The sequence below is a fragment of the Eutrigla gurnardus genome (assembly GCF_963514095.1).
Source record: "Eutrigla gurnardus genome assembly, chromosome: 23".
Taxonomy (NCBI): domain Eukaryota; kingdom Metazoa; phylum Chordata; class Actinopteri; order Perciformes; family Triglidae; genus Eutrigla; species Eutrigla gurnardus.
Window position 1 is genome coordinate 13,112,756 of NC_139934.1, and position 14,123 is coordinate 13,126,878.

General features: G+C 43.2%; 2 protein-coding genes across 3 annotated transcripts in view; one reads left to right on the forward strand and one right to left on the reverse strand.

The window, feature by feature from the left end:
- ecsit (ECSIT signaling integrator) overlaps nt 1-14,123 on the reverse strand; it is a 380,907-nt gene that overhangs the window by 190,446 nt on the left and 176,338 nt on the right. The gene's annotated exons all lie outside the window — the stretch shown is intronic.
- Nucleotides 857-5,880, forward strand: rce1a (Ras converting CAAX endopeptidase 1a). Its single transcript, XM_084002916.1, has 8 exons — nt 857-1,177; nt 1,973-2,075; nt 2,189-2,272; nt 2,942-3,020; nt 3,117-3,284; nt 3,535-3,606; nt 3,693-3,755; nt 4,461-5,880. The coding sequence occupies exons 1-8, from the start codon at nt 1,008-1,010 to the stop codon at nt 4,688-4,690; spliced, it is 969 nt and encodes a 322-aa protein (XP_083859042.1). The 5' UTR covers nt 857-1,007; the 3' UTR covers nt 4,691-5,880.

A 14,123-nucleotide genomic window follows, 5' to 3' on the forward strand; every position in this document is an offset into this window, starting at 1 on the left:
TGCGGATAAATAATTAAAAAACAAAAAAATCAAATGTGTCTCGTTAAGTCATCCTGAATGGCAGCTTATCATGCAGTCTTCTGTAAAAAAAAGTTGGATTCCATCAACTCCAGTGATCTTGAACCTTTTGTATGAAAGTTTGTTCATATGATAAGTTAATTTATCCCAATAAACATATTATAAAAATGCATTTCTCCTGTCCTATTCAACCAAAGCTCATGATCAAAAAATAGAAAATAAATACCCATAAAATTAAACCATAAAGAACATCATTATATTATACCATAAAGACTGTGATGGAAGGAGGAGGAAAAAGTTGGACCTTTAAGCAGTTTTTAAAGAAATCAACATTTGGTGGTTTATTACAGAAATGACAAGATTATTATTAATTACAAAAAGTGTTGACTTTCACCACTGATTCAAAGTCAGATTGGGATGTAACATTGGAGAGTTATGCTTAGAGATACCTTTTCTTAAACAACATTAAACCCACTTTGGATTTGATAGTTTGTCTTTTATTATTCAGTTTTTTCAATAATTGTTCAATCCAAACTAGAGACACCCTTTATTTTGGAGAGGATTCCCCATTGAATTGAAAGACCCTTCATAGTCGGAAATGTAAAGTGAATTATCGTTTTAGGAGATTTTAGGAGAGTATTGGCATTGATTTTTTGATTTTGCGAGGACAAAGGGTCTTGTGGCTGAATCACAACAAAGGACATGATCAATGACGTACTAACCCTAACCAGAAGGTGGCGGTAAAGCAACCACAAGAACGCTAGCTGCCGTCAATCCCTCGGAGAAGAAGAATAAAGCCTCTTATGATGACGTCTTTATAGAGCGCCGCGGAAGCTAGCACTCTAAGCTAGCAACGTTAGCTGTCGTTTTGAAAGGAGGTTCTTGACAGCTTCACACTTGATGTCGGTGGAGGTTTTATTTTGTTAAATGGTCCACCAACCGCCCCGACGCCGAGTAGTTATTTGCTTAAGTCTCGACCGGCATTCGTCATGGCGCACGAGGAGGATTTCTCACCAAACCTTCTGACAGAGGAGACGAAACACAGCAATGGCGACTTCGTCCCTCCAGACGGAATATGCTGGGTGTCAGTGCTGTCCTGTCTGCTGCTGGCGTGCTCTTATGTGGGCAGTTTGTACGTGTGGAGGAGCGACCTGCCGAGGTGAGCCAGTCATACTCTCCATGGACACAATATGACCTTATTGCTCTGTGTTTCGGCCACATTTATATCCATATGGCTCAATGGGTTTTACATGTTAAGAGGACCATAAGTTATACGTGCTCCCCTCACGCCGGATTTGACAGTAGCGCCGCCATGTGGCCTACAATAAAACGCTTTATGTATCTCAACCTGACGAGCAGGGCAGGATCTGAGGCTCCTACTCATGAACTGACCCCCACAGATTAACCAGTTTATGCTGCAATAAGAGGTGTACCCGATGTTTAAAACAAACGCACACCGTGGAGCTCTCACAATGAGTTTATCGTGGTGAATTTATTTTCATTACAACTTAATCATATTGTTTTTATGACTCATCTTTTATGTTCACACCCCTTTTGAAAGCTTAATCCAAACAAAAACCAGAAACGATATTCCACAGGTTTACAGGTTATGTGGCAGACTATTGTTGGTTGGGAGCAGTTGCTGGGCAACCAGCATAGACTGGAAGTTACCGGTTACTTGGTACTGGCCAATAACTAGTCTGCGTTGAAGCACTGGGTGGATGGAGCATAGTTGTGAGTGAGAATGCTGTATATGATACGCCAGACGCTATAAAGCATTAAAACAATACGATTTTTGAATGGAATTTGGTGTAAAGTTCTGCATACAAACAAAGCATGTTTGGGCTGGTAAGTATGTGATGCTGTAACGCGTTGCTGCTCTGCTGGCTGGGCAGCTTGAGTTTTGTCTCCTTTCTGATTATGTGATGTGTGATTATTGTCTCTTCTTTGTCAGGGATCATCCCGCTGTGATCAAGAGACGCTTCACCAGTGTGCTCATCGTGTCGGGCCTGTCGCCGCTCTTTGTGTGGGCATGGAGAGAATTCACAGGTGTCAGGGTGAGTCCACGTCCAGGAACCACTGACCATAACACCTGAGGCAATAGCTGTATTGTATGTGTTGTAGTATCAGACTGAGTCTGGCTTCTTACTTATTTGTCTTTGTGTGTCAGACTGGCCCGTCGTTGCTGGCTCTCATGGGGATCCGGTTTGAAGGCCTCATACCTGCAGTCCTACTTCCTCTGATGCTCACCATGGTCAGAAACTAATCTTCTATGGCAATGTTTTAATTAGATTAGCTGGATTAGAAGTCGACTTCTGCTGAAGTCAAAAGCAGAATTGTCACTTTAAAACCGTCCAATTTTAGAGCGTTAATCTATGATCTCCCCATGGCTCTCAACATGGTGAGAGCTGAGCCGCTAACTGTGTGCTAATGCATGCTAGTGCAAACAACAGCGACAGAGCTGGCAGAAAAATGTGATACTGCAATATTCTATATATATATATATATATATATATATATATATATATATATATATATATATATATATATATATATATATATATATATATATCTCCTCTGAAGTACTTCATAAATTCACAATTTAAGCCTTTGATGCATACAATCAAACCCATATGATGATCCTAGTAGTCTCTTCTTTAATCTTAATTACATTCATTAAAGGGAGGGTAAGTGATTCTGCAGAAAGATTGTTGATATTTGAACTCGACAGCCAAACAAGGAAGGAAAATTAACGGAGGTGGCCGCCTTGTAATTCTCCATGCAGGATGCTGATGAGTATTACACTTTTCTTTAATTGCTTTAATGTGGAAATGATCAGATATAGTAATAGGTTGTTTCTTGTTGCTATCAGTCAAATCCAACTTGTTAAGTTAGACCCTGTGTTTGTGGTTCTGTGCTGCAGGTCCTGTTTCTGGGCCCCCTCATGCAGTTGGCGATGGACTGTCCCTGGAGCTTCATAGACGGGATCCGGGTTGCCTTCGGTGAGACATTCCACGCTGGATTTTCATTTCGTCGTTCATTTAGACAAAGTGTTGCTGCAGTGTGAAAACCTCTTTCCGTCTGTGTGTTCCTTTTAGACCCGTGGTTCTGGATGTTGTGTTTCAGCGACATGCGCTGGTTGAGGAACCAGGTGGTGGCGCCGCTGACGGAGGAGCTGGTGTTCAGGGCCTGCATGCTGCCCATGCTGGTACCCTGTGCTGGTCCCGTCACGGCGATCTTCACCTGTCCCCTCTTCTTTGGAGTCGGTGAGTGCCTGTGGAAGATGTATTATATTCATAATGTTCTTGTTTATGTGAATGAGTAGTATAATTTATTTGATAAAAAAACAAGGACCGTACCAGTATTTTGCAAATCTTAGCAGCTTAACTGGAAGTTAGATCCAAAAGGTCTAAAAGCTGTTCGCTTTTAGACCTTTTAGGTTCACACGGCTGTCGTGAACCAGCTGATGAATACAGCGCTGCATTTCTGGTTGTGTGACTGTCGTCTCCCCTGCAGCTCACTTCCACCACGTGATTGAGCTGCTGAGGTTCAGACAGGGGACGCTGTCAGGGATCTTCCTCTCTGCAGGTGAGTGTTTGTTGTGATCGTATCACACTGAGACACAGTCGTAGGAAGGAGGTGATGACGAACCATCTTTCTTTGGTCTGCAACAGTGTTCCAGTTCTCCTATACAGCGGTGTTTGGAGCCTACACGGCCTTCCTCTTCATCAGAACAGGTGAGGAGCTCAAGTTGTTTTGTTTATACTGGCCTGCTAACAGCTTTCAGACACCAGTGTGATCCTTAAATGTGATTATTTTCACAACGTAACCAAAGATTAGCAAATCATACTTACGAGGAAAGAAAATCTTCTGATTTATTTTACAATATTTCTATTTTGTACTTGTAGAGCACCACAATATTGGGTCTCTCTCTAAAAGAATACTTTCACACTTCAGAGGTTTTTAGCTGCAGATTTTAATGCGACGCGGCGACCCATGTCATGCAAGTGGACATATTTTTGTAAACAATGGCGTCAAATGTGTCGAAGAATCGCCTCAGTCACAGTATGGACAGTATGTGCCAAAAAAATGGATGCAACGATATATGATTTTATTGCAGATTGTGATAAAAGACACTCCTCATAATTAGATCGGGTGAATTTCCATTATCGGGATAATCGTCAATATCGTCACACGTGACTTTAAAAAGGTGACGAGCTGATCGTCAAGGTAGAAAAATGAAATATAGTCTGATTTGAAAAATACATTAAATATATATATCCTCTATTTATGCAGGGAGACCTTATTACTAATGATTATCGTATTTACAATAATTTGATTGTTTTACACGAAAAGGGATGTTCAATACAAAAAGATAAGCCCCCCCCCCCCCCCCCTACTGGTGTCCTGGTGACCTCCGACCTTCATCTCCTGTGTTGCAGGTCACCTGATGGGTCCGGTGCTCTGCCACTCCTTCTGTAACTACATGGGTTTCCCAGCTATCAGCACGGCGATGGAACACCCCCACCGCCTCACCGTCCTCTCCTCCTACCTGATGGGGGTCCTCCTCTTTTTCCTCTTCCTCTTCCCCTTCACCGACCCCTCCTACTACGGCCTCCCCACACCCGTGTGCACCCTCACCTCCTCCCCCAGCTCCCTCTGTCTCTCCTGATCCCTGCCTCCCCACACTCCTCTTCTGTTCTCATGTCTCCCCCCCGATGAAGCAGTTGAGGGTGTTTTTATTATAGTTATTTTTTTGCCAAGTTAGAGTTCAGGTCAGGTCCAGTTCGGGGCCGACAGCGCTAACAGCCATGTGGACTAAGTTGCCATGGAGAGTTGAGGAAATCTGTAGCCATGTTCTCTGGTCTATGGACCCTCGATGCATTTACATGACATACTTTAGTTAATCAGCTGTTAGAGCAGGGTCGTGTTGTTGGGAGGGAACCCCAGGATGTGGTCTCTGGTCTGCTACTGGTTTCACTTTGAGTGGTTAAAACACTGACAGATATCATCAGGTTGTGATGAAGCACCCTAATGCACCTTTCTGGTGTACTCATCTACACTCATCTTTTTAAAGGGTCATTCTGGTTTATTAAAACTAAGCAGCCGATCACATCGCGATGCGTCGCTAGAAACGTGTCACCTGCAAAAACCATTGTTTCCTGATGGTACGCTCATGTTTTTCTCCCATGTCCCGCTTGGCCCCGGAGGCGGGCTTTACAACTAAGCCACTTTCCTCCTGTTTTGATACCTTTAGATGTGGTAGGAACAGACGATGGAAAATGCAGATGAAAGGCTGATATAAGTGGTTTTTAATCATTTTTTCAGTATGTCGTGAACCCAAAACGTCCAGCTTGTTTTCTCGTACTCGTCCAACAGCAGTGTAACATCAAGAGCTCCACATCTGATCACCTGGCTGATTAAGCCTGCGCCTGTTATGAAGCGTCTCGGTGTGATCGGGGCCTTAAAGTGATGGTTCGGAGTGAAATGCACCCTAGGTAATTTCCACCATGACATCCAGCCAAACACCCCCTCGGAAGCATTTTTAGCGATGGTCAGCATTGGTCAAGATAGCCGCTATCAGCCGAATGGCTTAGTACTAACGCGATGGTACAGAGGGTATATCTCGTAAATTACCCCACTAATAATGCATGGAATGTTACCAAACTTCTGCAGTAGTACACATAGGGTCTGTACTCACAAAACCAGGCATTTGAAAGTTTGTAAGTGCACCAGGAGTTTATTTAAAAGAACACTTGCCTGATAGCTTCTATCCTCGGCTACTAAAGCTAACTAACGCTACCGCAGCGTAGACGCTACTTCCGTGTTTACCCAGCCGATGCCGTGACGCGAGTTTCACGCGAGAGTATGAAAAAGTTTTGCTAAATGTTTATAAATGCTTGTTTTATCAGGTTAACAAGTGTTGACAAGTGTGTACCTGATAATACAAGCATTTATAAACATTTAGCAAAACTTTTTCATACTCTCGCGCGAAACTCGCGTCACGGCATCGGCTGGGTAAACATGGAAGTAGCGTCTACGCTGCGGTAGCATAGCAGCCAAGGATAGAAGCTATCAGGCAAGGGTTCTTTTAAATAAACTCCTGATGTACTTACAAACTTTTAAATGCCTCGTTTTGTGAGTACAGACCCTATGTGTACTACTGCAGAAGTTTGGTAACATTCCATGCATTATTAGTGGGGTAATTTACGAGATATACCCTCTGTACCATAGCGCTAGTACTAAGCCATTCGGCTGATAGCGGCTATCTTGACCAATGCTGACCATCGCTAAAAATGCTTCCGACGGGGTATTTGGCTGGATGTCATGGTGGAAATTACCTAGGGTGCATTTTACTCCGAACCATCACTTTAAAGGTTGTAACGCAACGGAAGTGAGGGCAACCAGAATCGCTGATACAACCTTTAAGGCTTATTTTCATCATTTTGTTGGCCATGTATATCAGAAATAATAAAATAGCCAGGTAATTTGAAAGGTTTGGAAGTCATACAAAATCCACTCAGACCAGTGTAAACCGTAAAACTGGTTCCTGTTACTTGTAGCAGCTGTACGCATACATTAGGACTACTCATTCTATCGGAAACGGTTCCATCCTATTTGGCAGCTTTGAGATCAGGAGGTCAAGAGAAGCATTTAAAAGGTAAAAATGATTGATATTGGCCTAATAAACCAATAAATCTCCACCATTGATCGAGCTTTAGTTGTAATGGACATTTCAGTGAGGCCTCCAATGAAATGGTTGGATAAACTGTGTGATCATCTGCCTGCTCGTGCTTCTCTTCTTCAATAGAAATAATGGCCAAAACGATGAAAATAAGAGTGGAGTTGTCAACGAGGTACACGGTTCGGGTTGTGGTCATTTTGTTGTAGAACTTGTAATAAACCAGAATTATCCCTCGATGTGTTTGGCGTCTCCGGAGTGACGCGTGGGGGTCGTTGAACAGTTTTTCTAGTGAGGACAGAGTTGCATTGTGGTCTATGGAGGCTGTTGGTCGGGGTTTCTCTCTACATGATGGTTCAATGGCAAATAAAGCTGCTGTAGCTGCACTGGAGCGCAGGAATGGTGGAGTAGGACATAAACGCCAGGAACGCAGTCGACATCACCTCCTTGTTTTAATATCGCAGGCTCGTTTTTAACAGTTGGTCGGTGTTCCCGGTTATTTATATACCTCTGCATGTTTGGGTGCTGGTTGTCGGCTGGTTGGCACTAAATGAGCCTGTTTGTCACGTAAGAGTAACTTTTCTAGTTGAGCCGTTTCCTTTTAGTTTCCTTTCTTGTGTCGTCTCCTTGCTGATGTGTGTGTGTGTGTGTGTGTAGACCGCTGATTGTAGCACATCTGATGTCCACGTGTCGTTTCACCCAAAGCTTTAGGATCAGACGGGACACGTTTTCTAACGCCACAATCTGAGCTTGTGGGTCCCGAATCGTCTTCACACATAAAGCTGGAGGTAATTACTTGTCAGAACTTTTTCTAGGATCTTTTACTTTGAGGCATTCTCCCCAATTTCAAACGAAAATCCCCAAAATCTAAAATTCTCCCTTTAAGTGGTCGAGTTGTGCGACCCCTGCTTCACCAGACCTCAGCAATAGTTGGTCGTTACATTTTCTGAAACTTTTCTGACCCACATTTGATTTGAGGCGGTTGTAGTCGTGTTCACTAGACTTCTGCGTGCTCTTGTGATCTCCTTGCCGTCTATAGGGGATGTTAAGGTGCATCACTGGCTTTTTTTTTTTCATTTTAAGAATGTTATTTAATGGTAGAGTGACTGGTAGTCAGCCAGTGGCTGTAAATCTATAAGAGAGTTCCTCCGTGGGAGCCGACAGACTGACTCGTTGACCTCTCACTCCACTCGTTGAATTTATTTGTAGCTCGCACTTTGCCGATGTTTGAGGGCCGTCTGAGAGCGACTGAAATAACTCCCAAACACTCTTACTAGCTATACTGTGAAGTAGAAGTGAGCTGCTTTGGTCTTCAGCAATAACTCCTGTCTGTGGGGAGGTTTTTGGTTCCGTTTCATGTGTCCTGTGATGTGAAAGCAGTAGATTCTGTGGCTGAAACATGGCCGTGTGTGTGTATTGATCGTTCTTTAAGTTTACAAACTAGGACTGGTGGAACTGCTGTGATGTTAGTTCCAGCTGACGTACCTGTAGCTGCCAGCAGAGGGCGTCGGAGCACTTTGTCAGAAGCATGGGCTCTTGAGGGGAAACCCTCCATTGTGTTTATCAGCCTGTCTGACACAAGTCATCCGTCACCGCGAAACCAATTCACTCTTAACGTATTTTCACTTTAGCTCCGACACGATTATTCCCCAGCAGAGGAGATTGATGCGTCGAGGAGGAGCCCCGTGGTGGGAAGCTCACTGACGCTCGGCTCCAAAAGTTCCTTCTGCCGCCCACATCGTGTGTTTCCTCGCTCTGCTGTACGTTTGTTACCTTTCCCTCGAGACTAATATAAATGGATCATCTTAGAGAGCTGGAAGTTCAGTCCGTGTTTCACTCAAAAAGTCAAAACCCTGCATGGTTTCTTACTCGTCACCCTGTTTTTATATCCATTCCACAGTGAATGTCAGCTACATTTACGTGTGTTTTCCAAATATATAGGTTCAAATTCAATTTGATTATATTGAGATGATGATATGGGTCAAAGCTAATTAAAGCCACTATGTGTAGATTTTACCCTACATTTAATCACAGCATCGTTGAATTGATTCTGATGCCAGAAAGTCTTTGACTTTGACCTTTAGTTTGCTGGTAAACTGACAGCGACTAGTTTACATGCAATAATTCTAGTTTTTGCCCTTATTCTGAAAAAGATCATATTCCTACAGACTGAGCTACATGGCTGATGAAAATGAATATTCTACGTATATTTCCGTTTACATATTCCAATGAGTGTGATGTTGGTTCTTACAGCATCGTCTGGTTTGACTGGACGTAAACAGGGAAGAGGACGCGTGTCACAAACCGCTGTTAAAAAAACACAATTGAGAGGGCGATATTATTCAGGTTTTCGGAGCATTCTTTGTACATGTATATAGCGTATTCATAATATGCGTCTCAGTTACCACAGTTGGTGACACACGGCCTCTTTCCTGTTTACAGCTCGTTAAACACGAAGCGGCTAGCAAAAGGAAAAACCCACATTTCTGGTCCGACATTATAAAGTTATTATTTAAGTTATTTAAATGTCTTAGCTGCACCACATCTGTGTAAATCTGAGAATGCATGGAAATATTAGTAGAATATCCATTTTCATTCAGGGTTTGTTTATTTCACTGCCAAGTATTTCAGGAATCTACTTGCCCAAAGGTATTTTTACTTGCCCCGTTACACATTTTATTTGAAAACCACTTATAAACAAAACAAAGACCAAAGTAAATGATCAAGTTTAATTAGTTTAAAGTAAATTAATATGATGCGGAGCCACCTAACTAAACTCCAGTTTCCAGGATAATTGAAATGCTCCCTGGACCACAAACACTTTCTCACATTCAAGTGAGTTTCTGGATTGACTCGCCCAACATGGCGTTGAACTTGCCCCCGACAAGATGCAAATCCTTGTTATTGACACTTATCATTCGCCTTGAAAGCAGCTTAGTAGGAATATTCGTCTTTTTTCAGATTAAGGGCAAAAAGCTGAATATTTTGTGCATGTAATTTCCATCATTGCCATTGGCGGTGTCTTTCTTGATGCTGCCACTGGTGGGCACCAAATTCATGATGGCATGGATCAATTTTAGAAATCTCCCACAACCTCATGTGCCTCTGAAGAGACCCCACCAACGAATACATGTGTGTGCTGTTATTTCTCCTAACAGGAACAATGGCAGCATCTATGCTCAATTATCCCCCAATCAGCAAAATCCAAATATATAAGAGATGCAGGTCAAGTTTCTCCCTTTGTGTTCTTTATACGTCAACGTGTGTTCATCCTAGAAACTCTCCAGATCTTATTTGCAAACAGGCTGAATATGTTTTTCTTCTGGTCTCATCTTGAGCTTTTCGGTTTTCTGCCACCAGCTTAACCTCAGACACAACCGGGGAGGGAGGGGGGGTTAGGGAAACACTCGTGTTGCATTTACAGCTGGAAAAAATAGACAAAAAGGAAAAGGAACACTTCACATGTTCCCCAAACGCAATCCTCAGCCAACAACAACACGTCAGTATTTGCTGCTGAAGATGGTGAACCTGTATTAATATGCAGAGAACAGCAGCGAGAGACGGCGGTCTATTTTTGCAAACCTCGAGCAGCTCCGTTATTTTAATACACGACGCCCGGAGGAAGAATATTTCAAAATGTGCATTTTCAGAACTTGTAAAGAAAAACCCTGAATAGTGAGTCAGCTGGTGAAACAGAACTACACAGATGTTTATATTGAGCACTATCTTTTGTATTCAGATCTATTTTGCTGACAGGGACAGTGGACCGATACGTGCATGGATTTTATGCTCACTGTGTCACACTTCTTGTACAATTGTAAGCTAGAGAGCCGTGTTTTAGTATGACAATCTTTTACAGAAACTTTGGAATCACTCTGTGAAATATCTATTTGTAAATAAATAATGTCCTTTTTCTACATCGCTCAGTCCGTGTTGTCATTGATGCCTCGTTTAATCCATGTCCGTCTGGCCAGATGTCGCAGGGCGTATTCGGAGAATATCTGTCTCTTGATTTTATAGTGGTTCATTTTTGCTCTTTTTTTATTCTATTGTAATGAATTTTAAGGACATACGTAAGCCGAAAACATCTTTGTGCAACACTTTCTCACTCCCAAATCGTCAAATACTGATCAGTATATAAATAAACGTCCATCTTCACAGGAAACAAACACTTTCTGCTCATTACGTAGTGTCTTTTCAAAATAAACAGGAAAAGTACTTCCCACTCGTTACATTAATATTGTCTTTTCAAAATAAACTTTCACGGCAAAACGTACAGTTTTCCACTCATCATATAGTGTCTTTTCAATATAAATGTGTGTTCACAGGAAACTCGCAGTATCCTCTCATTACAGGCATTTTGCCTTTCAAAATAAACTTACATATTCATAAGAAATGTACAGTTTCCTCTCGTTGCATCATGTCTATTAAAAATAAACATGTTTACAGGAAACGTTTCTGCTCGTAACATGCATAGTATCTTTTCAAAAATAATCTTGTGTTCACAGGAAATGTCCATTTTTTTTGTCTCATGACATTGTCTTTTCAAAATAAACTCTAGGTTTAATTAGTTTTTAGGTTTACTTGTACAAGAAAGACAATATTGCAGTTTGTGTTCAAACAGGTCCGTTACATAAAATAACCAGAAACGAGAAGTGTTTTGTTGGGACCTAACCGTTAGGACTACACAATGCGGCCTACAAAGCCTACACAATGCGGCCAGACAAAGAGACAAAGGAGATAAAAAACTACAACCACCATTTTAATGTCACCTCCACCTGGTCGCGAGATCTGACGTAACACAACTTGGGCCCTATTGGCTGACAACTGCATGGGACTCCAGGGGGTCCCCCGGACCAGCCGTGAGCTATAAATCCCGGCGCCACCAGATCCCTCTCTCTCCAAAGTAACTCGCGTTACGCCAGGAGGTGAAGATTACGTCTGCAGCGTTTCCCTTTGTCCTAGGCCGCAGTCTTTCCCCCAAACTTGCTGGACGAGCAACAGACTGTTTTCCCCTCTTTTTCTCTACTCGTTTTATCTTTCTTTTGTTTATCATTTTGGATCCCGAGGAGACCACCGCGACAGCGCGACTCTCCCGTTCCCCGCGGTAAGAAGAAAAACTTTCTTCGTCCCAGCTGCCAGCAGAACGGATAACTCGACCCGTCTTTGTCTGAAATCAGCTGACTAAATCGCTGAGCCCCGCGATTGTTCATCATTTCCCTGCAGAAGGAAGAATAACTAACGGTTTTCTTCAACCAATTGGATCCGGTGCTGAACGAGCGCCCACAAACTACCGTCCGTTGCCGGCGTCAAGGAACGCCATCACCGCACGGGACGAAACCCTCACATCGACGCATCTCACATCGACAAAAGTAAGAGGCTATTTGTCTGGGCAGAAGCAGAGATTCGATAGTGTAGGACATGCTTGTAATTCTTGTTAATGTGTTTTAAGTTCTGATCGCGGACCGCCGAGTCCGTTTGTTCATGTGCTGCTGTATGTGAATGCTGATCGTGTACCCACGCAGCTGGGTTGATTTCTGTAACAGTGTTTCCGACTAACCTCCGCCATATTCGCGAGCTCAGAAAGCCTCTACTATCAGTTAAAAGACCGGTCTCGCGGAATAAACGCCAGTTCATTCACGTGAGCCCGTGTGATAGCGGCACGGCTTCTGGGCCTCAGAATATCGCTCGCGCATCCTCTCTCTCTTTGTTTGTGTCCCGCTAACACACACACACATACACGCCGCACACACGTGTCCTAAGCCAGCTGTTCCCGGCGGACGCTAGGGACATAGCTACATCTGGTGGCTACATACGGCTATCTCTCTCCCTCTCTCTCTCTCTCGCTACTCCATCGGACATCAGTGGCTCCGCCCCTGAACGCTGCGAGGAATAGCTCCACCTCTCTCTCTCTCGCTACCCCATGGACATCAGTGGCTCCGCCCCTGAACGCTGCGAGGAATAGCTCCATCTGGTGGCCGCACATAGCCATCTCTCCCTCTCTCTCTCTCTCGACACGCACGCACATGCACACGCACGCACACACATACGCACACACACACTCCGAGTGTGTCTCTCCCTGTGTCTAGCTTAGCTTTGTGTGTTAGGTAGTTAGGTAATAAGGCTTTGTTAATTGCAGTGTTATTGATTGTGATCATTATTACTGATTTTAATAAATCTTATTATATTATAACTAGCGGTCTCTTGTGCTTGTTGTGTATATGTCACTGGATAACAGCAGGTTGTGAAGGCTAGTGCTTGAATTTCACGCCTTTTTAATTGTTAGATTGTTTTTATGCTTCCATGCCAATGATCACGATGATTGGCATGTGAGTATAAAACCTTCATATTGAGACTGAATACAGTTTTAGGTTATCTTTTCCCTGATCCCAGGGTGGTGCCCCGTTTATTCATGATTATATCATGATAATATATTAAATATAATTATTAATACCGATAATCATATTGATATTGATAGTTAACTGTTGATAACCAAATCTGCTCCTGCTACAACCCCAACAGTTTCTTCCTGCAGGCCGTCACTGATAAACACTCACTACGTTTAAGTTTACTGTTCCCTTTTTTGGTTTGACTGGTTGTAAATCATGTAGCAAAACATTATCACCCAATTCTAATCCAATAGTAATAATAACAACAATAATAATAATACATTTTATTGATCAGATTATTGAGAGCTTGTAAATGATGAGGAGGATCTTGAAGTGGATATGCTGCTTTATTGGGAGCCAGTGAAGGTGTTGCAAGATGGGTGTAACGCATTTCTTTGAACTTAGACTTCTAAAGAAGTCTCTTATGTCCACAAACAGACTTCAGCTTGAGCGGCCGTTTTGGTGGCTGAGGAGCGGTTGCCACTTCGCTTCTTCTTCTTCTTCTTCTGCTGTGCCCAGCCGGGCTCTGTGGCATGGCGGCCACCAGGTGCTCGCTGACGGGCCCTCCCTCCGGGCCTGGCTCCAGACGGAGGCCCTGGGCTTCTTCCGGGCCGGGTCACTCCTCTTCTTCCTAGATTATTATGGGGTCTTTTGAACCATTCTTAGTCTGGCCCCTCACCTGAGAGCAATTTGCCATGGGAAACCCTACCAGGAGCACAAAGCTCCAGACAAAACAGCCCTCAGGGTCATAGGGACACGCAAACCTCTCCACCGCGTTAAGGTGATGGTTCTCGGAAAGGTTTTTTTTTTTAGTTGTGGGAAACCGGAGCACCCGGAGGAAAACCCACATGGGAGGGGATAATAGGGGAGAGGGGAGGGGATGAGGAGATTTTTAATTTGGGGCCAAATTGTTTTTTTTCTAGTGGGGGGAAACCGGAGCTCCCGGGGGAAACCCACACGACACAGTACAATTCACTGTGCCGCCCTTTTTTTATAATAATATATAGCTGTATTTTTTTTTTTTTTTTTTTTTT

Coding starts and splice junctions, on each gene's coding strand:
- rce1a (XM_084002916.1), top strand. CDS start 1,008: ATGGCGCACGAGGAGGATTTCTCACCAAACCTTCTGACAGAGGAGACG. Junction 1,178..1,972: donor TGGAGGAGCGACCTGCCGAG/GTGAGCCAGTCA, acceptor CTTCTTTGTCAG/GGATCATCCCGCTGTGATCA. Junction 3,756..4,460: donor CTTCCTCTTCATCAGAACAG/GTGAGGAGCTCA, acceptor CCTGTGTTGCAG/GTCACCTGATGGGTCCGGTG.